At 40.4% G+C, this 25639-nt stretch overlaps 2 protein-coding genes across 4 annotated transcripts; one reads left to right on the top strand and one right to left on the bottom strand.

The window, feature by feature from the left end:
• Nucleotides 1-1583: 1583 nt before the first annotated feature.
• On the top strand, nt 1584-10302 carry LOC129212201 (borealin-2-like). Of its 3 annotated transcripts, none has more exons than XM_054840460.1 (10): nt 1584-1754; nt 2391-2519; nt 3515-3561; nt 3917-3977; nt 4639-4706; nt 5514-5581; nt 6941-6979; nt 8136-8268; nt 8506-8592; nt 9415-10302. In XM_054840460.1, exons 1-10 carry the CDS (start codon nt 1625-1627, stop codon nt 9460-9462), a joined length of 810 nt encoding a protein of 269 aa, XP_054696435.1. In that variant the 5' UTR covers nt 1584-1624; the 3' UTR covers nt 9463-10302. The 3 variants fall into 3 exon arrangements, with proteins under 3 accessions (XP_054696435.1, XP_054696436.1, XP_054696437.1); XM_054840461.1 differs by having other exon boundaries at nt 1586-1754; nt 3521-3561; XM_054840462.1 differs by lacking the exon at nt 6941-6979 and having other exon boundaries at nt 1588-1754.
• Nucleotides 10303-13319: 3017 nt separating this feature from the next.
• DNAJA2 (DnaJ heat shock protein family (Hsp40) member A2) lies at nt 13320-24965 on the bottom strand. The gene is made up of 9 exons (XM_054840679.1): nt 24771-24965; nt 21769-21828; nt 20572-20795; nt 19113-19193; nt 18660-18793; nt 16750-16946; nt 14902-15046; nt 14601-14728; nt 13320-14089 (listed from the first exon to the last, which is right to left on the bottom strand). Exons 1-9 carry the CDS (start codon nt 24846-24848, stop codon nt 13901-13903), a joined length of 1236 nt encoding a protein of 411 aa, XP_054696654.1. The 5' UTR covers nt 24849-24965; the 3' UTR covers nt 13320-13900.
• Between the last annotated feature and the right edge of the window lie 674 nt (nt 24966-25639).

Below are 25639 nucleotides of genomic sequence, written 5' to 3' on the forward strand. Positions count from 1 at the left end.
AATCAGTCACTTAAGGCTGATCAACAGTGGCCTGAAAGCTTTGGTGGAGGGTTTGATTGGTATTGTCGGTTGTTTCCTTTTTAAAAGGCTTCTTACACAGCTTGTACAAGATTAAACTTACAGAGCAACACAATTTTGTCTTTTCACAGTGACACCTCAGAATGACTTTAGAGGTGTTTGTTTGGTAACTCAAAAGAAAATGCAATTTAGGGAAAGGGAAGCTAGTCCTGCTTACCAAAATATCTAAGTATATATCAGCACCACTAAAAAACAGCAAAACTAGGCTATTCTCTTCTTTGTATCAGGTATTTGAGTGTTTTCTGGAGCAGAAACATTTACCTGTTTTTTTGGGGGTTAGGTTGCTTGTTTTACAAACAAGAACATAGTCTGATATAAAATGGTTATATTATGTATTGTCAGTCAGATTTTTACAGCTTTTTTTTTGAGTGACATAGGCTGTCCCATCTGGATCAGTAGATAAGGATACTGTGCCCCATGCATAATACAGAAAAAGCTACTAACTTCAGAAAGCTTGCAACATCAATTACAATGTGTGAAAACCACCAGTATTTTAAAACATTATCTAAATTCCTTTTTATGCAGCTCCTTGGTCAATAAAGAATATGGGTTTGATCATTTGTACAAAACCTAGGATACTCATACCTCTGGTGTGATTTTTTATTTGGATGCATGTAAGATAGTAAGTTTCGGCAAGGATTTCTACTTTTAAGGATATGGCTTTGAATATTTTTATACATTCAGTAATATGTGTAAGTCATGCCTTTCTAATGCTCCAAATTATTACATGTTTATTAAATACTCTCTTCACCTGATTAGAATTTACACAACCTGTAACCATTTGCATCAGGCAGAACAGGTTATTCACTTTGTTAGCTTTGAAGCACTGCATACTCTGTGCACTGAACAGCAGTAAAATAGCTAAAACCAAACCTCAGGTCTGAAACAGGGTTCTTCCTATACAGTAAAAAGGTTTCCCAGTACCTGTCCAAGCCCTGGCAGCACAACCGCTGCCTGCCCAAGGCCTGGGCCTGCATTCGACCCCTCCAGCGCTGGTTACTACTCACCCCCGGCATGAAATCGGTCATCTGCCCTACCGCAGCTCCTCATGTGCGGAGGTCAGCAGCGGCTGCTTCAAAGCAATTAACGAAAAGCATGATTAATTTTGTTCCACCAGGACAAAGCAAGTGTGCGTGTGCATGTACGTAAGTCTGCCCAGCTCCTGTCAGAACGCGAGGGCCCCGGCCTTGTGCCTGTCCGGCCGTGCCCAAGCCCATCCCTGGGGCACTACCGAGACTGGGGACCCCAAGATTCCCACCCTCACCGCTTCCCCTCACCCTTTCCTTCCCTTCTGACAGGAGAGGCCGAGGACCCCCGGGGTATCCTCCTCCCCCCCTCCCCGGTAGCTCCCCACCCACAGACTAGCACTTCCCGGGCCGCTCCCTCCCGCAGCCCCTCATGGGGGGCCGGGACCGCCCGCTCCCACCGCCCCAGAGGGTGTGTCCGCCCGGGCCCGCGGGAGGAGGAGAAGGGGAGGGAGAAGCCCCCGCTCTTACAAAAGCTTCCCGGGGGAGGAGCGGCGCGTTTGTCCCGCGGGGTAGCAGCTATGCCCCTGAGGAAGCCCGCGAGCAAGCGGCGCAGCACCGACTCGGGCGTGGAGCCCGACCGCGGGGCCCTCTCCCAGGAGAAGAAGGATCAGCGCATTGCGCTCTTCCTCAGCGACTTCGACCAGCAGGGTAGGGGCGGCGGCGAGGGCCTCGGGGCTCTCACAGGTGTTGAGGCGGCTCCCGGCGCGGGTCGGCACGCTGGAGCTGCCAAGCACCGCGCTGAGGCCAAGCACCGCGCTAGTGGGCACCGTGGTGGTACCGCTGTTGCCCGCCCGCCTGCGCTTCCCTGCCTGGCGGGAGGAAGCAACGGCTCCTGGCGAGGAGAGCCTCCGCGACGGAGGCGGGCGGCGAGGAGAGAGGAACCGCTCGCTCTGTCCCCTGAGGGGCGCCGCCAGGCACCCGAGCCCGCGCGCGGGCCGGCTCTGGGGCGACGCCGCTCCGGGAGGGGGCGCCCTAGCGGCCTGGGGGCGAGCGGGCCTTAGCGCCCGGCGCCGCCTGGCGGAGCCCGCGGGACCCCTCGATCGCGGGCGGGCGGCGGCCCGCGGCCCCGGCCCCCTCCTCCGCTTGGCCGCAGCTCTCGTAGCTGTGCCCGCACCGTGTTTCTCCTCAGCCGGAGGAGGGTCTGGCTGGTGGAGACTTCCAGGCGCTCTGACTCCCGAGTCAGATTACCCCGGATAAAGCGTTAACTTTTTTAGGCAGTCTGCCAGTGCTTATACTTGGAAATACGTAACACGTATGGCACTAAAAGCCCGTTTTGTTTTAAAGCCAAGGAAAATATCCAGGAAATGAAGAAAGAGCTTGATTCGCTTTTGCAAACAGCTGAGAAGGCGTTTACAGTGGAGCTGCTGAAGATGCCCGTTGCCATCAGGAAAATGAAAAGAAAAGACTTGCTTAGTAAGTGTGTGGGGCCTTACATTTGCGAGGGATGCAGGCATCCTTACAGCGTGATGGACCCTTGACTAGTGTGAGAACCTGTCAACTTGGTGGCTTTTATGAAAAAGTTTGCTTTCTCTGCTGCCCGTCGTAAGGTAATCAGCAGTGGTGTTATGCTGCAGGTGCTCAGTAAGCGCTCTTGTTCAAGTAGACTGACCTGTGTAACACAGGGTATAGAATTAGTAGGTAACAGTGTATAGAGTCTGGAGCCTTCTTTTTTGTGTGCTATTAAGTCATCTTATTTAAAGCCTGAAGATACAAGGAATAATTACACCTCTAGTATTTTCTGTGCATGAAAACTTAAGGACTTCTTTTCATCTGAATCTGTTCTTCCTAGCCACAGAGATTTTGTTAATATGAAGTCTTTTACTACTGAGCCTTTCTCATCTAGTCATTTACCTATGATGATGAGCAAACAAGTTTAATTTTAACCTCACATTTATGCAGCAGTTTAAGTTGTGGTGTACAGTCAGCATCAGATGTATATTCTGGTAAGAAATGACATTCTTGGAATCTACCTGGCAGCTGGAAATTGCAGGAATCTGCACAAAGATCACAGCTAAGACTCTTGAAGAACTTGAGTTTGCTGTAAGCCTTTGCTGAGTATGTATTTCAATGTCTTACCTGAAAACTTCTGCCTAAAAGCATTAGCTTTCAGCAGTGCACTGTATGGGTTATTTCTTTGAATTCAGGTTCTATACTGTGTGACTACACTTAGTATCCTTTCAAAGATTAAACATACTGAAATGGCCTAAGATTTTCATTGTTGTTTTGTAGGAGTGACTATCCTACAAGACTTGAATCTTGTTCAAATGTGACATATAAGCTAGCTAAGGTTAACTACTTAAGCAACTGTAATCCTGAATTACTTGTTCAGCTTCATAGCCCATAAGATAAGAACCTGCAGTAATAATTATGTAAGTAATAGTAACATAAACAAGCTATACTTTCTTGAGTTACAGATTTGCAAGGAGGGGAGGAAGTGGCTCTTGCTGCTGCGGTGGTAAGTGCGTGTTTTCAAATTTTATCACAGCTTAAAGAATAGAAGTCTTCTCTCCCTGAGAGAATGTCTGAAAACATTTCAGACAAATAATTTTGTTTGGCTGTCTTTTTAAATAGAAGATGATATGAAAAAGCTAGACAGACAGCCATGGTGCAGTTATAAACATTACCTAAAGCTTTAGGGTCATCTGCAGGCAGAAATCCAGATGTTTCTGAAAAAATAAACTGGTGTTTAGCCAGTCCCACTTCTGTCACTTTTTTATGCCCTTTTAGTTCACTACCTTTTATAGGATAATATGCATTTACTGAGAAAAATCTGTTGACCTTCTCTTGTCAGATAAACATTTTTTTTTTAGACTGACTGCTCTCTAGAAGACATACCAAACCCAAAACTAGTGAGGACCAACAGCAAAAAAGGCAAGTCAATCCATTAATATATAGCTTGGTTCTTAAATTTTCTTTGTTTATTGGTTTGAACTGAGCATTTGTAAAGTGAATGTTAAGCCTGAAGAATATAAGAGGGAAGGGTGTGTAACCAGAAGTATAACATACAAGTCCCTCAGCATTCAGTGTGAAGGATCATGAGCTATGCTACTGTTGAGGTACTTTAGAATGTGAGATAAGAGTTTCTACCCTTTGGATTTATCACTGAAAATGGCAAAAAGATTTAAATGACTTGTCAGTGTTTTACAGTATAACAGAGGAGCTAGGAAAGTCACCCCTATTTTCTCACAGGTTCCCCTTTGACCTCCTGCCCATTGAGGTTTGTCTGGAAAATTCCATTCCTCTTCATGTTCTGAAATATGCAATAAGGAGGTCACTGCCACTGCAATGTAATTCTATTTTGTCTGGGGGTCAAAGGGTTATCTAGTGTCTCTTAACTGTCCCGTGTGTCACAGTGTCTGTGACGAACACACACAGTTTGCTTTGCACTCTGTCCCAGGCAAATGACCATGGGATAACAGAATTGCCTCAGAGCTGTCAGTGGGGAAATAGCCCTCAACCAAATGAGTATGAAGTGGTGTTTTGTGTTCTTCATGAGATTTTTATTTTCCTTGTCTTTCTAATATTTTTCTAGTTAAGGTAACTACAATTGTTGAATATGAAGATGCCAAGCATACCTCTGCAAAGAAAATATCTAAAAAGGTAAGTTTATTCTGAACAAACAATGTGAGGGTTTAATCAGTTCTGACCTGCTATGAACCCTGCTAGATCCATGACTGGGCAGGCCAGTGGCCTGCTGTTTGTTTAAAAAAAAAAATCAGTTGGTTTAAATTCAACACATTTTAAGTTAAGCAAGGCTAAACTGTATAGTAAATTAATTTCATAATAAAATATTGTATTTGTACTTCTGGTAACTGATTCACACAGAGTTGCAAATATTGGCATAGTCATTCTCTCTTGACTTGCCAGTAAGTCTTGGTGGTTTGAGGAACCATTTTTTGTTAATTTTTTTTTAAAAAACTCAACTCCATGTTTTAATACATGCTTTTCTATATTTGAATGACTTGTGCATTCTTGTCCACCTTGATCTCTAAACCAAGTAGCACAGGTGTATTAGTTTTACCATCTCAGTCTGTCTGTGCAATGCAGTGCGTCAGCCAGACACTGAAGTATGTAGCAAGATGACAATAAAGACAAAGATTATATGTGGAGTTACAGGCATTAATTATAAGAGGGCTTACAAGTTGAAGGGTGTATACTAGAAAGGTGGTTGTTTGTACAGAACTTCAGTATGAACAAATACATTTTGGCATTATGAAACTCTTGGTTTGGAATGCTTATTTAACATTTTATGTGTACGTAGAACTATTTAAAAGGCAGCGCTATGGGGCTTAACTGTTTGGGTTTTTTCAACAGGGAATTCTCAGAGTTATTTTTCCCTGGAAGTATCTGTCATTGTACATTAAAATGCCACTTCTTTTAACTGCAGTCTTACATATACATTTTCAGGTTTCCAAAACAAAGTCGTTGGTTTCACTGGCCTCTGGTTTAAATAGCAAACTGAACCCTCTTTCTAGGTAAGACTGACCCTTGATAGCTTATTTAACTCACCTGAACTTGTGAATGCTGAATAAAATTCTTTTCAAATAAAGTAGGTGAGACGTGAGCCCAATAGGAATTCATCTGATAAAGATGTCTTCCATAACCTGAATCAGATGCATTGTAGTGATGTGAACCCTGAACAAAAAAACACCTCTAGCTGATGAAGGGATGTAGCTGTATCTCTCACTGAACAGTGCAGAGTTCTGAATCTATGTAATCAGTGTAGATTTCCAAACCATACTTAATGGAAGAGAGCGTGTAAGGAAAACATCCTCTTTGCTCTGTTAGAACTCATGAATTGTGTAATAATTGTACCCTCATACATAGGTGAAAGGGAGGTGTCATTAGCAGGAAAATACACACTTGCAAAAACACCTTAGAGCTACTTACAGTCATGATGGACCAAATTCAAATATCACTGTAAGATCTAATGAATTAAGAAATTGGTGGATATCAGCATGAAAAATTCTTTTTAAGAAGCTCCTGTTACGCCTGTGGCTCCAGTGTGCATACTTGTACCCACTGGCACTTATTCTGATACATTCAAACTGTCTTCAGAGAAATGCAATTTAAATAATGTATCAGTGTTTAATGTGCCTAAAAGAAATTAAAAAATCTTAGCCAGGTTTAATTACTTTCTTGAACTGTGATTATAGAATTTTTGGCTCCACAGAATCAAACTAGAGAAGACTACTTTGCCTGGGGAAGTCTAACTTTTCAGTCTTTGAAGGCTGCTTTTATTCAAGTACACTAACACTGGGCCAAAACCACATGCCCTTACAATATCTCAAAAACGTGTGCAGGAAAAGACAAGAGGAAAGAGTGAGGTCAATTTCTGACATCAGGATTTCTGTGAACTGAGTTAAAATCCAAAACTGGAAAAATTGTTCTCTGGATTCAGGTCCCTACACAGGACAAATATCCTGAGAACTAATCCAGAAAAATGAATTCCTGCAGAAAAAGAAACTTCCCAAGAAACTTTTTGCACATTCAAATAGAAAGCTGTGGATGCTCCCTTAATTATACCCAACTTGGGTTTTGCAGCCCTCCCCTACCTACTATATAAACTATCCTTTCGTTCCTCTGTGGTGTTAGGTCCCACTATATCATGTCTACCTCAGGAGGGTTTCTTCATGTGTATATACACTAGATCTCTGTCATGGAGCACTTCAATGTTCTCTAATTCACCAGCTGTCTTATCTTCATCCTACCTAAAACTCTACAGTGGAAGTAGATGAAAATTAAAATTAAAATTTTTAAAAACATTTTTTAAGGTCTGGTCACACTTCTGCAAGTGTGACTGAGGCCGTTAAGTCTCTTGCTTCTGATTGCAGTGCCACAAATTTCAAAGCCACGCCAAAGGTATCTAAGAGGTAAGGGGGGTTTGGCTTGTTCTTAGTAAATAATTTTGTTAAATACCAAGACACTATATATCTACATTAATATCAATCTAGATACTAATAATCATCATCAGTCTAGATTTAATAGATCTTCATGGTCTGCCACTAAGTTTGGTAGTGGGGATGTGAGCCAATCACACCTCCTACTTTGAGTGTGGGTATTAACATGTTCTCACAGAGATACAGGATTTGATGTCATAACTGAGCCAGCTTAAAAACCCAGAGATTTAGCGTATAAATTCTGCTCCCACCCACCGTTGTTTAAAGGTATAATTTACAGCTTAAACTAATTCTGAGAGCCCATACTTGATTAAAATGTCACCAATACTACTCTGTTTAAAAAAAAAAAAAACCCACCCCTAACAAAAACCAAAACACCCCCCCCCCCCAAAAAAAAACCCCTAAACCAAATAAACTGACAATCAGTTCTTTGCATGTTGAACAGTTAGAGTTTTCAGTTGTTATCATTCTCCATACACCACAGAGTTTTGTTTTGGTAGAAGTCATCAGCTGAAGTGAGGGGGTGAAAAACTTAAATGGGTCACGAAACCAGCATGTGGCTTAGTTTCACTGTGGCCTGCTATAAATTTCGGCTTGTTTCGACACAGAAGATATCCAAATCTTATGGTTTTTGAAGTGGAATAAGAACAACTGCATCATGAAAGAAGCTTAGGAATTGCGTGGCATAAGGCATGCCCTGTACCACTGAGAGCTAGCAGCCTCAGTATTTCTTGGTATCTCCCTCTGTAGTAGACACATACAGCGTGTGTCTTATCTTTAGCCCTGAGGCATGAAGTTTCCTCTTTCCAAAACTGTAAGCATTCACTGTTGATATTTGGAGAGTGGATATTCTTGTTACCAAGTGGTCCAAATGTCAGCTTGCTCGCTGGCCTGTACACAGGCTTAGAGGGTTGCTGCAGTGGTTCAGGGTCATAAAATGTTACCTAGTGGTGCTAGTAAATGCTGATGGTTGGATTTCCCGTAGTCTTCTGGCAGAACTGGAGAAATTTAGACGTGATTGCCCTTCTGTTAGATATGTTTGCTACTACTTGCATTTGTTTCATGCTTGAAAATGTCTTGCACAGCATTGGAAGTTAACCTCAAGAGTAACATTTTTATTGTATTCTAGTGCTGGACTACAACAGACTGTCTCAAGAACTGTACCTACCAGTGGAAGAGTTCAAGGCATGTTACTAAGAAGTAAATCAGTACCCCAAGATAAAACCATTCCGTTTGTAAACATTCCCCTGGCTGATGGACAGGTAAACTTCTTTTTTTAAAACAAACAAAAAACAACCTACTTATAGTAGTTGATAAACTGTGAATAGTCTGATAGTGATAGCTTTTGCTATCCCTAAATGAGTTGCTGCTAAACAAAAGGAAAAATGGTGAGTAAAGTGTTGCAGCGCAGCAGGGAAGATGGTTTTCAGAAAAGCGGGTGATGCAAGTAAAAACTTTCAAGTAGTTTTTATCTTAGAAGTGTTTCTTTTCATGTTTAGACACTCTGTGCAGCTGGTGGAGACCTCCATAATATTGATGTGCAACTACTAAATCAAGATACAGTGCAGCATATTCATAACTTAGTGGTAAGCTTAAACTAGTACACTTAAGCATAACTATTAGACGTCTAGTCTCACGTTTTCATGTGAAATACTGTCACAGATGCAAATTCTAAGTGCTTTAACTCTTTTGAGGTTAAGCTTAAATTGGTTGGTATAAGTTGGAGGGGGAGTAGGGCAAGGGAGAACCAGGGAGGGGGGAACTGCTGCACATAATGTGTAAAAGTGAATGCATTAATTAAGCATGTGTGGTTTGGTAATTGCCTGGGGGGACAACAGAAGCATAAACTCTTCCTTCTAGATTGCTCTGGTGTCTCTCCTACTATGTGAGCAAACTGCCCTTCTCTACCTCTTATTCACAAAGGCTCATAAAGCTACAGCTAAGTTTCAATTCTTGCTATAATCTCTCTGTTATCGTGTCCCTTGCTGACTAAGAACTATACTCCTGTTAATTCTCTGCTGCAATTGAATAGTAACTGCCTTAACTTTGGTTCAGGGAGGTAAATTGTTTTGAAGCAGAATGAAGTTGAATAGAACTTTGTAGCACATAATGCCTGAATCTTCTAAAGATGAGGCTACCTGGGCTTTTGGATGAAATAATGTGCAGCACTAGACATCTACCTAGACATAAGAAATATTAATCAGTTTACAGTCTTGCAGGTATTTAGACTTGAATGCAGCTAGGAGTTAAGCTAAAGGTCTGGAAGCTGTTGTGTATTTTACAACATGGACCTGCCTCTGTAGGTAGAGAACGGGGGAATTGCTTGCTGCTTGCTTTAGCAACAGTGACTTTATTTTTCCAACTTCTATTGAGTAGATTGAAATAAAATTATTTTTTCCTCCTGTTAGAGTGAGCTGACTGTACTATGTGGAAAGGCAACTGCTAAACCAAGTTAATGGAACTGCCTTGTGATTACAGAATATTTGTGACAACCCTTGCTTGCTGCCTCTGAAGCATTTAGAATGTCTATAATGTCTTAATAAAGCTGTATACTGCCCAGTAAATTTTTTTATATAAAAGCTTACAGTGTGATCTGTGTATTACTAAATACCTGTTATCTCTGTGAAGGATACAGAGGCATAAGAAAATAATTCTACTTTTCCAGCTTTATAAAAGGCTTAGTTAACATCTAACTTCAGTTCACAGTAAAATGAACAATAATAGGTTGTATGTAGGAAATTAGTATCAACTCTGATATTCTAAATAGACTGGGGGGTTTTTACGTAACTATAGAACTCTTTAATGTCATTCTTCCATGTAGTGTTGGTTTAGTACTCATGTTTAGTCTTCCCAGTATCCATTTCTTTGAATCTAACTCTGGAATTAAGCTGAAATGCAAGTTTCTAAATTCTTGAATAGCATTTTAAGGCATGTAACTTCAGTTCTGTGGTGGCATATATGAATTTGACACAGGAATAAAATGTATTACCAGTCTTGTGCTGTGACATGATGGTAACATGCAAGATGACAGGTAGTAACCTAGACTTACCTGTAATTTATGGTGTCAACCCATTTTTTCTAGTACTTACGTACTTTTGGGTAACTTGTAGGAAAAGCTTTTAATACCTTTCCAGGTAAAGATGCCAGTCCAGCTGTCACTCTGCTGTGGGTGCTTTAGTATTTTTAGAACTGGAGGATGCACTTGGATTTTACTCTGCCAGTGGTGATTTCAATTAAAGTGCTTTCACTGTTGTAAAGGATGGTATGAGAGACTCCTACACTCTTTAAACTGTTAGTTTAAGAATAAAATCTAGATAAATTTCTCTTCTGTTCTGCTTCCACCCTTGTTTTACTTAAGGAAATGAAGGTCACAAATTTCGAATAACATAAAAAAAGAAAGCTTTCCAAGGCAGGGGAGAATAAAACTGGTAAAGAACATGAAATTAGCACTATTGAACCTACATTAAAATAAGGTGCTCTCATCTGGTAACTAGGAATAAACATCTTGTTCAGATTATACATGAAGTTTACAGAACATTCATGAGTAGTTAGAGCTGTAATTCAGTAGTTTAACCTGAATTAACATCTATCTTCCCTTAAATTGATAAGAATGTGACATCAATGCAATATCAGCTTTTGATTATTGCAGATAAATGGACATTTTTAACATGAATGATTTTTCATTCCCATACTACACTAAGGTAACCAAAATTGCAATGCAATACTATACACTAAATGTGTATTTGCAGTTTTTTGAACTTTTGGAGTGTTAGGTATGGTGGCCTAGCTTTCAAAGCATGCCTTTTTGGATCTCACTTGGGGTTTAGGTATGGTGGTAGTCATTAAAATAGCTGCTAGTGTTTAATCCAGTCTGCTTTTGTTAAAGTATTTTCTGAGTTGCAATTTAGAGATTAGCACTTTTGTGATTAAAACGCTACTACTAAGAGCTGGTAAAGTGTTTCTAGGCCCTGACACAAAGGGCAAATTCAGAGGAGTACATTGTCATGAAGGACTCTTCAATCAACTGAAGGCATAATAATGACTTGTCACCAAGCTAGGAAGCCTCTAGAACTCCATTAAATTTGGTAAGAGCCATACAATTTAATGCCCCACACCTCCTTTACATGGATTGTTTGAACTTCATACTTACATCAGCCTAAGGCTATAGTGGAAGGTTATGGGTTAATATGTAATACTTCCCATTACATCCTGTTTAGAGGGCTGAGAAATTGCTGCATGTTAACAGGTAAGTCTTCGAGATGTTTCATTTTTTCAAACAGCAATAATCATTCTTCCCCTGAATACTTCTGTTGCCTTTGCAAACCTATTTTTCAAAAGAACACAGCCTCATCTTTTATGTGAAAAAGAACCCCACCACTGTCAGCAACTCAGGAATAAATATGTACTGCAAACACCTCAGCAAATTGAACACACTCAAGAGAGAGGACAGAAACTCAGGCAGTCTTATCTGTCCAGCTTCTTGATGCCAATACTAAAGATATAAAAGCATCAACTGGAAAATGGTTCTTACACAATTATAGTGATCACTTTTCCTTCCTCCCCAACATACAGAATACTCACTTGTTTATAGTACCATCTCCAACTGAAGTACTTCAGTTATAGCTGTTTATTACTGAGAAGACTCAACTAAAGTTTACTTCATTATTCAGAGGACAGTCACATTGGCCCAGTTAAAGGACACATGTGACTGTCCTATGAATAAAGTTAAATAGCTACATTAAGCATTAAACTTCAGTAGTAAACTACTAAAGCATTAGTAACTGTAGTCTTATATTATTTGGAACTTAAAACCAAGACACTGTAAATTATGAATTTGTCAACTTTTTCTACACTACAAATTTGTAAAGGGATGTAAGGGCAACTGTAGTAGTCACCACTCATTGTAAGATGCTGCTGTGAGGAGCCTAAATTAGTTCAGTCTCAGGGCTAAAACAGAACTAGACTAATTCACACTATGTACAGTGATCAATTTCTCCTCCCCCCCTTCACTTTAGCACACTATCCAAAAAGTTAGCAAGAATCCCTTCCTCTATCCCCCCCACCCCCAAAAAAACCCCAATTTGAAAGTAAGGAGATAAAAGTTTAGAGTACATACTCTGTTTTCCAAGGAGGTAAATCCTAAAGCTAATACATAAAAGCAGAAGGCAGGCATTTTAATTATTTAAGCAGTACAGGTTAAGATGACTGACTGGGAGAAACAAATCAGGAAAAGGGATCAGTATGTAACCATGGCTCCATGAAAGCCAACATGAAGTTTTAATAAATGAAAATAAAGATTCACTAGACTAGAATGCCACAGCATAAGAAATGAATACTTAAATACAGGTCAAAGTATTTATTCTTGCTTCAGTTTTAGAGTTTATCACAAGGATGTTCAGCAACACTCAAATGCCAATGCCTACCCAAGCACATGGAAAACCTTGGAGTTTGTCCCTCTAACCTCATTGATAAAGCATCAACAACTATCTGAGCAATAATTAAACAAGTCACACTTCAGATTTGTAAAGAAAAGTAGAGCCATTTTTCAACTTGCTCACTTCAACAGGGAAAGAAACCTCACTAGAGAGAAGCAGCTCATCAACCAAAGTTCTCACACAGTTCCTTAACACTGTAACAAAATACCTAGATAGCTAACTGTACCTGATAATTAAAGGTCACATTTTTGCTTTGTTGTGGTATTTTTACCAATTAAAAGCATATAAAAAGGAACAGAACTGAAGCTGGATAACTTAATGTCTTAACAGTTAAAACAGAAAGCGCAAACTACTGGAAAAGTAACAGAACCATCTGCATTTAGTATGTTTCCAGGTCAAAAATTTGTCAGGTACAATATTAATCTCAATCTCTTTGCAAACTGTGTTAATGCAACCACAAGTTGCCAGGCATAGTGTTCATTTTTACAAACGTTTTTGAAATTGGAAACATTTCTCTAGGAAGTCAGGCTGAATCAGGCTTTGAATGGGATTCAAAGGCTAAGAAAAGACACCATTATTTTGGGATGTAATCATCTTCATTTAAAAGGTTTTGTAATCTTCTGACTGAACTCGGACATTCCTGTGTTTTCTTCATACAAAGGAGACATGGCTAGAACCTTCCCTGTGCCTATTTAGTCATATCTCTTTTCAAGAAAAGGCTTTTATATGTGGCACACAATTGTTATCTAACTGCAACCTAGTCTTAAAGCAGCCTCAGCCTCCCTGTGTTTATAAAATGTCTACCATCTACATAGTCTCGTCATATACAGCATATTCAAAGCCACTTGAAAAGTAAGAGTTACAAGGCAAAAGAAATATATTATACACCAACTGCTTTTATTTAATTTCAGAAACCGTTCACAAGATGGTAGAAAAAACTTACAACCACTTCTAATTTAGCCTCCCATTGTTCCCAGTCAGCTCTAAACCCTTTATGTGCAAAGCCCATTTACCATGCATCTAGATGATAGATACAGGCTATGAAATTCTTTATTCTACTTGTAGCAGCTTATGCAGGTGCAGCCAAATACCAAGCCTCAGGACAAATTGTACACAAACTTTACAATGTAGAATTTGAATTTAAAATATGAAACTTAAAATCTACACAAAACTGGTAAAAATCAAGCACAGGTACGAGGACAAACTTAAAACCCATGTGAAAAGGAGTCTTGTCTTCCTTTCAAGTGCTTTATTCTGCTACACAGTCAAAATGAAGATGTAAGCTTGTGGTTAGTTTAAATTACACTCTGTAGATACTATAGACCAATTTAAAAGTTACACATACAGCAATAAATGTCCATTGGTTCATCTGGATTACTTATACAATCCAGCTGGATTGTTGAAAACAAGTCAGGCAAAATTTGAAAGAAAATCCTTGTGCAACTTTTTAGACAAATGTTTACTGATGGGCACACTGTACCCCAGGTCCATGATGGCTGCTTTCTTCATCAGAACTATCGTTATAAGCTTCACGTCTCTGGCCACCACCTGAACCACGAGTGGTATCAAATTCCTGAAGATCTACCTCTTCTGCATCACCAATTACATTGGGAAATTCTGGTCTAGCTGGCAGAAGGTCTTCAAGTTCCTGCCCCAAAAGAAGAAGTACGTTCAGTACTGCATCTACAACTGCTAAATAAAGTGACCAGTATCCCACAACTTCAAGACTCCGTCTCAGAGCAGGTTTGGTTTAGAAGTCTAAGCTGATGTAAGCCCTTAAGTGCATACTCATTTAAAAGTATCCAAAGTATCTGTATGGAAGATGCCACTTAAAGAAAACCAACAGCTCCACATATTATCAACCAAAAGTGCAATCAGTAAATACAGTTGCACTCTGGAAACTTATCACACAGCAGCAGGAAGATTCTTCCTCCTGCCCTAACATTTGCCTAACATCTGCACAGCTCTTAAATACAGGTTCCATGGATTCATATTCCAATAGGTATTTTCAAGTTACATGTTGCCCATGAACAACATTAAAAGAACAATTGTACTTGCATCTAAATTTAAGCACAGAAAGCAAGCACATGAAGTACAACACACACACTTCACATGCTGTCAAGAAAGACCACCACGTTTATGCTTGAAAAACTACTTACTGAAAGCTTTTCTGGGCTAATCCAGTTATTTTCAGGAAACTGAACATCAAATTTAATGTAAAGATCCCCCTTCTCAAAAGGATTGCGATACTGTGGCATTCCTTCACCTCTGACTACACGAACACAACCTGTAATTCAAAGAGAAGTAAGCTGAAGAGTGCTACTTCAGGACAAATCTTTCTCTATACAATTCTCCTCATTCTTCTAGCCTAGGTTCATTTAACAGGACAACAAAAATGGTATTAGGTGTTAAAGAATCACAAAAGCATAGTCAAAGAAGTCCTTATCAGGTCAAGCCTACCTGGTTCAATTACTTTTCCAGGAGGATATTTAACCACAATTTGACGTCCATCAAGGTGCTTAAATGTGAACTGAAATCCACACAGTGCTTCAACAAGTCCAATCTTGTGCGTCATATGCAAGTCATTCCCATCCCGCTGGAACACCTGAAAACAAAACCAGATGTCTTTTCTAGTACTAGAATCGTATCTCCACCAGACTCGTTATTTAGAATTCATTATTATTTCTTCTTAAAATTCAATGTCAGAGCAACAGCCTTTCTACGAATTTAACTTGATTCTGTTAATTCAAATAGCTTAACATGCTTGGGAAAGTTTGTGCCTGATGAAGGTGGCATCCAAGGTAAGGCACGCAACACTATATGCTATGAGGTGAGGTTCAAATTAAACAAGAAGGCCTGTATAGCAGCAGTGCTCTCTCACACCCAAGATCTTCCACACAAGCAACCTATAAACAACTTATGACAGTTCGACACTACGTCCCCTGCACAGGAGTACACAAAACACATCTTTGTTTCTCAACATTTAAATAGTCATCATGCATATCTGCTTCAGCTAACTTTATCTACAGCAGGGCTTCAATCAATTAGTTCACAGCTGTCATAAGTGATCTTTAAGCCATATCGCTCAGGATTCTTAATCAGAGTAAATGTAAGCTTTATCCACCAGCAGAACCATGACTCCCACCTCAAAGGAAATTTTAAAACCATTAAAAGCTTCACTAAAAGTCTGTCTAGTTTTACTCACTAGGGCAAAAGCTACAGTATTTTTCAGAATTGTTAATACTGTAAAACTAGATGTAGTTCATTAGGAGACTAAGATAGAAGTGGCATCCACCATCTGGAATTCAATGCTGTCATGCACATCTGACTGTTCTGTATACTCACAGACTATTTCTCCCTTATCATAGTCAAAATCAACTGCAATGCCACATTGCAACCAGTATTACAGAAGAAAGAAGAGGGGAACGTGTAAAGAGCTATGCAAAACTGATTGACAATTAGTCCTTGACACAGCTTTGAAAAACTTAAAGTACCTAATTTTCAGATAACCAACACTATATCCTTAATATGTGACTGAAATTTAAATTCATATCCAACACTATTCTTTGTCACAAGAATTTCCCACCACCACTCCAGTCAACGTTTTTTTCCAGAGTGTAACACAAACTGTTTCTTATTTTTCTTATCTTAGTAATACCTGGCCTTTGTAAACAAAAGCATTACAAAAAAGGAGTCACCTCAACTCTGCCCTAAGGGATTTTTAACACAGAAAAACATAAATTGCAATATTTAATTCAAAAGTGCAATGTATATACTCCAGACTACAGTAAGCACAAGCCTTAATGAACTAGTATAAAATAATTGTGTTTGTTTGAAGTGAATCAGTAACATCACCATTCTGTTACGCTTCCAGACCCACAGTAGCAGAGATAGAACACACCATCTGGGGATTTTAATATGAGTTCCCTGTCATGTCACAAGACACATGATAAAAGCAATACTTAGCATTTTGTTAGTGTCACAAGCAAAGCAGACTGAAGTTAACATCTTGAGTGGCTCTTCACTGCATCCACTGTATCAAAGTGAGCCCGAGCTTACCCAAGAAAGCTACCTTTTATTAGCATAGGAAGCACCAGAATCTGCATGTCCTCTGGCTACAGACTTGCAAAGTTTGCTCTGGTTCACCATGAGAGCCACATTACTTGCTATAAATCTATTAAAAGCTATTCACCATCTCTCCCAGAGCTGCAACTATATTAATTACTTTAAAATGAACAGCCATCTATATTGCTTTAATATTAAAGACCAGTATAAAAGGCATTTAGAATATAAACTCAAAAGCATTACCTCATTCTCCTTTTCTTGGAGTAAGAGGACAATATCACCTGGTTCCACACCTGGAGCCTGATCTGCTTCTCCACTGAATGTAATTCTTTGCCCATGTTTCATGCCTTTGTCTACATGGACTTCAAGTATTTTAACCTCTTTGATCACCTTCTTCCCTTCACATTTTTTACAGCGGTCTTTTTCATTAATTACTTCACCTAAAGACAAACAAATTTTGAGTTCAGAGATTTCCACGTAATTGCATCCGATTCTGAAGAAAAGCTATTTTAAAGTAGGCTGAAGAATTCATGCAACACAGCCTGTGATTTAGATGTTGCTTTATGAATTCCTCACAAGAGGAAAGCCAGGTTCAGTTTACCCTACCTGGGAGAGGGGAAAGAAAAAAAAAGGGGGGGGGGGCAGGAAGAAGAGGAGGAAATACGAAGATACACATAACCTTTCATGCTGTCTTATCAAGGATTTTGAAAAGTGAGAGTGCATTAGAGAAAGGCAAAACAAGGCTTTGTTTATCACTTCTGGTGTTCCTTACATCTTAATCTGACTCCAGTATCCTCACCAATCAATTTACTACTCTTAAAGAAAAGCCTACTTTTCCATTCCTTGTTATGCCGGAGGATGACAGCTATAAGAGAAAGGATAAAGCTAAAACCAAACTGAAGTGTCTCCCCTCTCTTAAAAGTCAGAATACAATTTTCAATGAATTTAGGAAGCTTAGTTCCTCTTCTGTTAACAGTGAAAAAAGGATTACTGGGTTCTGTTCACTGACAGCCATATTTTGTAGTATACCACCACACCAAAGTATGATATAAAAACAGCCAGTAGAACGAGAGAGTCTTATATACAAAGTGGGCAGAAGATAGCTGGTCAAATCACAGTTTCATGCAAGAGCAATATGTAGGTCTTCCCACAGAAAGGATCTAACATTTTTGGACACATAAGGGATTTCACTTGAATATTCTGACACTGAATAGTTTTTCACATTGTCCATGACCTCCAGCAAGGCAATTACTTCTTCCAGCAAACTAAAGGATGACTATCAAAACAGCTTAAATCCTCTGTTCTACCTCATCTTTATTTTTCAATTAAACTGTCTTTGTACAGAGTAACCAAAATATTAGGCCAAATGCACTGTACAAGAGCAGTATTGGAAATAAGTACTGAAATAAGTGCCACAAACAATGCACTTGGCTTACGACATTAAACTTGCCAGCTTTAAACAACCTTTCTGTGAAACAACGCATAACATTATGATGCAGTTGAAACTACTAAATATGTAGGTTAGGTATGTAAACTGTGAAAACAATATGTTCAAAGACAACATCATTTATGAAATGTTTTGACTAGTCAAAAAATATAACTGTTACTTCTGAGTATTATGAAGAGTAAAATCATCCACAAGGTGATGTTACTACTCTGCAAACTGCAGAAAATCTAAAAAGGAATCACATGAAGTGCAGATCACGTGCTGAACTTGTTCCCCCAAATACAACCAATTCAGCAAAAGATATCTTCTAAATTTGAAGTTAAAATCCAACTTTAGGTTTCATTTTTAACCTAAACCTGTCCTTGGATATTAAGAAACCGCAAAAAGACAAAAAGCTCCTAAAACAACAAAATCTTGGTTTTTACTTTAACACAAGAGTAACAGTAATAAGTAATATTCACATCTAAGTGTTTTAAAAAAAAATAATCTCAATCTCTACTGTTGAAGCTTCCCAGCTGCCTTTCAGTACATTAGAGACTTTAAATCTTGCTGCTGTTCCAAGTAACGTGATTTCTCCACGTTGAGATCAGATTGAGACCCAACAGACTAACTGAGAACAAAATTGTCCTGGATAAGTTCCCCCTGAGATTTAACCAGGAGGTCGAATCCAGCTAAATACATTTAGTAACAGAATAGCTTGGCCTACCTTCTCCATTGCAGTCAGAGCATACAGACTGCATCTGCTGAACCATTCCAGGAGCCAGCTGTCTGATCATGATACGTACACCTCTACCCCGGCAAGCATTACATTTCTGAACAGCTCCAGCCTTCCCTCCCTGCCTAGAATAGAAAGCACCAGTTGCATGAAAAATAAGTATTTCAGAAACATACAACAAAAAACCCCCTACATCAGTAGGTTAACATGCCTAATTGCACCGCCAATTATAATTAGGTTCTCTCCCCCTACCCTCTTTCCCCCAAACAAAGCCCTTGAATAGCTCCAGTGCCATCAACAGCATCATTCAAGTTCAACAATTTTCTAGTCTGAAAGCAGGCTCCAGTAAGTCAAATACTGATAAAGATCTGACAAAGGAGATGCTTCATTACACTATACACCAACAAAGCAACCAGAGAACTCAAAAAATATCAACAAACTTACCCATTACATGCACTACAAAGGACATTCTTGCTAAGTTGTAGTTTAGTTGTCTTTCCATTATATAGATCTTCTAAAGAGACTCTACAAAATAAAGCATTTCCCCTGGGTTATCATTTAAGAACTTACTTTCCCCATGTAATTAAAATACTTGCCTAGGACAAATTAAAGAAAAAATATATATCTTCATACAAAGACTAAATCTGCTATTAAAACAAGATTTTAAAGCACAATTTTAACTTTCACAAGGAGTCATTGAAAACTATTCCATACGTAGGAATACACAGATGTAATCTTGAACATAGATTCTGAGAATAAAAAATATCAGAAGAAACTACATAGGATTACTTGTGTTTCTCAATAGGAAACAAGTTGATCTAGCAATTTGTATTTTATTATATAGTCATAGTTGATTTTTTTTTTTTACTTCTACGATGCAGGTGATAAACAAACCTCTCTAGATAGTCCTGACAATATTTATAGCAAGAATACATACAGAATACTTACTACTGTATTGGGCTTTCCAAACAAGATAGTTTAGTTGGGAGGGGTTAGCATGTTCCCAAGGCCACTTAATTCTTTACATTTGCTCATATTTCAATTATTTTTAGAAGCTCTTGAATAAACTATCAAACTCCACTAACCTTCATATATTGACAGAAGTTTATGAACACATTTAGTGTTTCTCCTAAAAGTATTTATTAGTGGATAGAAATTTCAACTCAATGCATTGAGAAAAGGTTGCCTGGCATCAGTGTTTACAAACAACAACAAGACCAAAGCACGCAGTACTAGCTACTAAACTAAGCAAGCATGTAAAAGTAAATAGAGTTTACTAGGCACGGTTTGTCAACCACAGGAAAGATGCAGTTTAACTTAAGAAGTTCGAAAGGACCTGCTCAGCAGGCAAAAAGCCAGTCGTGACTGCAAACGGATATCTAAAAAACCCAATTAGATTTTTCTTTTTAAAAATATGTTTGAATATCACAAAAAACCAAAAAAATCCACCACACACACTTTGCCATTAATTATGCAGTTCAACTTTAGTTCCAGTCAGTGTTATGCTATGAATGCAAATCAACTTAAGTCTTTCCAGAGCCTTAGTACCTCTGCTTCACTTCCTCATCCAGCTAGTAAGTAATACTTGGATGTTGAATGCTTTTTCAGATTAGAACTTCCAAACCTAATTAAGGAGCAAAACCAAGGAATATAATGCTAACAAAGTATATACAGGCTAATAACCTGGCAAAACAAAAGCATTAGGTAGTCTATAAGATTAACCAATCATGAAAACTAACTCAAGACGACTGCCTTCTGGGCTACACACAACATGCAGGTCTTAAAAGTAGGTGTAGACTGCAAAATATCTCAACTGAGAAGCATATCAAGACCATAAAACTAGTAGAGTCAGGTACTGATCAGGAAAGCTTGAAAGCAGAAATTGCAGTATCAAGATACTCACTTGAGTGGATGCATCATATCTTCTCCTCTTCTTCTACCATTACGACTTCTACTCTGACCACCCATGAAATTGAACAATCCACCACCAAAAATATGGGAGAAAATATCGTCCATTCCACTGCTTCCACCGCTACCTTCTCGAAGACCCTGTTCTCCATATCTATCATATAACTCACGTTTCTCTGGATTTGACAATACTTCATAGGCAAAGCTTATTTCTTTGAACTAGAAGAGGAACAGAGTCAAAACAGTGCATGATAAATTAGAACTTAAGGGAGCATTTTACTACTGTTTTTTGCACGGCATGAACACCCAATTAAGAAGGTGCAGAACAGAACAATTTTCCACCCTCATTCTAGTATGTAAGACTTAAGTCAGATTTGGGCTTAGTTGTGTTACCTCTTATTTTATCATAAAATATGCTATTTTATTGCAAAACTTCGTTAGCTTCATTCTTTACTGTGCCTAGCATGACAGTTTTCTTACAAACAAACAAAAAAATCCAACCAAAGAAGAAAGCCCCCAAGTATGCAATACTGCAGTAGCCAATAGGCAAAAAACCCAGTTACATACTAATGTTAAAACCTTCAAGACACATCAGGCACTTAAAATATGCTAACAATTGAGCAACTTACTAAAAATGTACGTTAACATGTTTGCCCTCAAAACAGATTAATGTCTTTTCACAGTCAACTCTGCTCACCTCTAAGCAACCATTAGAACTTTGGTTCTGTTAAAGAGAATCAGTGGAGTCAACTTAATTGACTTTTTTTAATTGCTATTAGCATAACAAATCTAATTCAACCTTCCCACAGACATAATTTGTTTTATGCTGCAGCAGTTTCAAGAACCTCCATGCATACATTTTTCCACATTGGAAAAACTTGGAAAACTGACTCTCTATCTTTTTCGAATACCTATGTAGATGGCAATGCCAGCTGACATCATCTTGGCAGATGGAGAGGCAGTTTTTCCCTCAGCATTACCTTCTCAACTAACTTGGCTCAGCCAACTGCTGCATTTTGTCATGAGGTACACTGGTAGATTTTGAGATTGGGAGGAAGCAGACACGATAGAGTTCCCTCTCACAGTTGTTATTTTTGAACAACTTGTAACAGCAAGCCCCCAACACCTGCATTTGGTCCCTTAGATGTTATTGTAATAGCAAACCTCAGGAGTTTAAAAAAAAGAGTCTTACTTTGTCCCCTGCATTTGGATTCTTATCAGGATGGTATTCCTTAGCCAGCTTTCTGTATGCCTAGTTGAAAGAGGTACAAAATTAGTTTCAATTTTTATTAATCTTATTTTCTGATAAACTCAAGTACTGTCTTCAGGAAGAAAGAAAATCCTAATAAAGCAAAGTGAGAAAATGAGTGTTTTGAAATCACATACACATTGAAATGACACATAAAAATTTCTAACATTGCTATATGCATAAATTAACTACACCTGGATTTAAACACAACTAAAGCACACAACGGCTAGAACTAGTTTCCCTGCTTAACTTACAAGAAGAATTACATTGGACTTTCTGTAAGATTACTTACCCTCAGAACCTACAATATGACAATTTAAGTTTGAACCCATTTGTCTTTCCCCTCAGTCACAGCAATACATTAACAACAAAATGGCTGCCTCAGCTTCTCATTCAACCCTACCAGTCAATCCTCACACCAATCATTTTATTCTTTTTTACCTATCAATAATGGAAAATTTCATCTCACTTTGAACCAAGTGTATGAGTTACATGTGTAGAAACATACAAATCATTGCTTTTATTTAATTGCATTGTTCTAAAACAGTACAAGGAAGAAGTACAGCCAAATCTCCACAAGAGATTTTTCAGAATGCCTTTTTTTTCCCCTGACCAGTACTTTGACTGTCAGGACCATCACTTTTTCTACAGCAGTACTTCATCTGTTTTGCTTATACTTTAGAGGATCAAAGCAAAGAACAGGACAGGCAGAGACTTTTCCTACAAATTGAGTTGTGGGGTTTTTTGGGTTTGTTTTTTTTTTTTTTACAGTAAAGATCTCAACTCTTTCCCCACTCTTCCTCAACATCCCCCAGTAACAATCAGGGGACAGATATTAATAAATTACATGGTATACAATCATTTATCTTTAGTTATACATATTAAAAAAAAGCTACAGTGATGCAACTACAAACAACTGAAACCTGGTTCTTAAAAGTGGATTTTTCAAGAGTTCTACTTCTGTAGAACTGAGCATCTAACCTAGCTCTTTAGAACTACAACATTCAGAGCTTTACACACAAGGCTTTACAGAGATCACCACTTTCCATTTTGTACTGGAACAAGTAAGATTGCTTTTTTGTATCTGCACAGTTACTTCTCTTTACTGATTATCTTGAAATACTCTGTACTTCTGCATGCAATCAAGAAATAAATTTTGAAGAGGAAATAATGAAACAAATAAAACACTGATATTACAAGCCAAATATTCTAAACCACAGTAGGCATAAAGAACAAAAATCATAGGCCTTATAGGACAAATTACCCATCAGTAACAAAGCATGATCTTCCATAAATCTACATATTCTGTAATAAAAGTGGATTTTCCCCACATCTTTTAAGGAGTCAAATTAATAAAACAAAAAGAGAACACTAAACTAAAAACCTACATAACATTATCTAATCAGGAAAAAAGAAGCTTGCATGGTGATCTTTAAAAAGAGAACACATGTCTTTGCTGATAACAGCATTCCAGTTTACAGCAATTCGTTAAGACTACCCGTGGCCCAAAAGCAAGCTACCACTATTGATTTAATCAGAAACAGATCCAGAATCAAGGTCTACACAGCCATCATATTATAATGTCAATAAAAGTTAATTTAACTAATCAGTCTTAAAGGCTGTTCTCTCAGCCCCTTCCGACTAAGCTATTACCTATTTGTTTTCACTTTCCTATACTGTTATATAGGTTAAAATATCAGATTAATAAAGCATCCATGTGACCTCTCAGTTACAATAAGATATAGAGGAATTTCTTACTGTTGTAGGCAGTTAGAAACTTTATGCTCCACAACAAATCTAATCTATAGCAATTAATATTGAGCAGCACAGGTTATCCGAGTGAAACTGCTGTCACTTTTTCATTCACACAGATACCTTTAAGAGAATTCAGTAAGAAAAACAAAATTCTACTTGACTGTGTTCAGTATACAGCACTATCTTCTCAAAGCATGCCTTCCATCTCCAACACTATGTCAACACTGCAGTTGCCTATTCCTGCACAAATTAGGCTACCACATGCATGCTGGGTAACACATAGTTGTTAATACCAGCACCACCCATCAGCGGAAGCAGGTCACTGCTAGTAAACTGTCTACTTAATTATCCTCCCTCACGTGTAAATGACCATTAAGTCCTTTTAAAAAAAAAAGTGGTTTGTACACTATAGAACGAAATGGACGTTGTGAATTGTTGTACTGATGACCTGGCTCCAAGCTTTCACCTCGCTTCTTTGTTTACCTTGCCTTAGCACTTTCGGCCTGAAAGGGATCAAAATATATGAGCAAACCGAAACCTCACCGAGGCCTACACGTGGGGGAGACAATGGCACCAGCTAGAATCTGTCGGTCCTCCGCGAGGCTTTTTACACCCAAAAAGCCCTTCACTGGCTGCGAATACCGCTCTGCCGCGCCGGAGGGACGGCGCTGCGGGGGCGAGACGAGCTGAGTCCCGGCGGCGCCCGGAGCCGACGCGGGGCCCGGCAGCGCTGGGCTAGGCACACGGGGAGCACGGCCGGGCCCGCTGCTCCCTCCTCCCGCCGGCCCCCCTCCCCCCTCGTCTCCGGGCCCTGCCCGCGGCCTACCCCGCTCCGCCGGCGCCTGCCGGCGAGCCAGGCCCCAGCGGCACCGGGGCGCGGCCTATCTCGGCGGGCTGAGGCGGCACCGGGCGCCTTCACCCGGCGCCGCACCCTCCCCCCCCGCAGGCCCCAGGCGCGCGGCTAGGCAGGCCGCCGCCGCCTTCAGGCCGTACTCCCCGCGCCCGGGGCCTTCCCTCGCCTTTCCTCCCCTCCCCTCTCCTCCCCTCCCCTCGCCTCTCGCCGGCCCCGGGACAGCCCGCCGCCCATCTCAGCCGCCCCGCAGGGCCCTGCCCGGTGGCGAGCGAGCCCGCCCCCTCCCCGACAGCGCTGCCGCCCGGTCTCACCGGCCGCCGCCGCCCCTCCCCCGCACCTTTTTGAGCTCGTTGTCGGAGGCCCCGGGAGGCACCCCCAGAATGTCGTAGAGCTTCGTGTCGGCCACGTTCGCCATAGCGGCAGCGGGTGGCGGGCGCAGGCCGGAACGGGTCGAGGGGCGGCGAGGACGAGACCGGGAGCAGGACGAAAGCCGCCGCAACGTCACGCGCACACCACCCTACGTCACCACGCCGCGACGCGGGAGGAGCCCGCCCGCCCCCTTCACCCTTCGGCGGTGCAGCCCCGCCCCCTCGGCCCACTTCGGGCGCCTGACCCAGTTCCAGCGTAGCGCGGCAGGGGGCGCTAGTGTGGGGGGGCCGGGGGCTCGAGCCGCCGTTCGCAACCGCCGCGGCCGGGAGGCGGGAAGAGGCTGTGAGGGAAGGGGGGGAAGTGGGCGGGCGGCGCGGAGGCGGGCGGCTCTTTGCCCCCAGCGGGCAGTGGCCGGCTGCCCTCCTAAGGTTTGAACCAGCGACCCGGCAGAGAGAGGAGCACTGCAGATGAAACCAGTATCCTCAGCTCTCCCTCGTCATTTCAAAGCCTGAAATTCCAGGACCTATGTGCGTGCTTCCCCGGCGCCCTCCGCCTGGTGCGATTGCTCCTCGCTCCTGAAGTACGTCACTGAAGTTTATGGCCAAAGGGCACCCATGCACCAACCTGCTGTCTAACCTCAAGCACCAATGTATTTTTTTTCAGGGCTGTATTGCTAAGGCTTCAGTAGTTATTAATACCATTGGTACCCATCTGCTCTATTTCTGTGTTTTGCTCCACTTCTGGGATCTTAAAAAAAGCACTAGTTGCTATGCTATGCTGAAAGCGACTCAGGAGCAAAGTATATTTGAGAGGTGCAGAGGCCTGAAGGCCTCAGCT

Source organism: Grus americana, chromosome 13 (assembly GCF_028858705.1).
Source record: "Grus americana isolate bGruAme1 chromosome 13, bGruAme1.mat, whole genome shotgun sequence".
NCBI lineage: Eukaryota > Metazoa > Chordata > Aves > Gruiformes > Gruidae > Grus > Grus americana.

Coding starts and splice junctions, on each gene's coding strand:
- DNAJA2 (XM_054840679.1), bottom strand. CDS start 24,848: ATGGCGAACGTGGCCGACACGAAGCTCTACGACATTCTGGGGGTGCCT. Junction 20,796..21,768: donor ATCCAAATGCAGGGGACAAA/GTAAGACTCTTT, acceptor TTCCTCTTCTAG/TTCAAAGAAATAAGCTTTGC. Junction 15,047..16,749: donor TCCAAGAAAAGGAGAATGAG/GTAATGCTTTTG, acceptor TTTTGTTTTCAG/GTGTTCCAGCGGGATGGGAA.
- LOC129212201 (XM_054840460.1), top strand. CDS start 1,625: ATGCCCCTGAGGAAGCCCGCGAGCAAGCGGCGCAGCACCGACTCGGGC. Junction 1,755..2,390: donor CAGCGACTTCGACCAGCAGG/GTAGGGGCGGCG, acceptor TTTGTTTTAAAG/CCAAGGAAAATATCCAGGAA. Junction 6,980..8,135: donor ACGCCAAAGGTATCTAAGAG/GTAAGGGGGGTT, acceptor ATTGTATTCTAG/TGCTGGACTACAACAGACTG.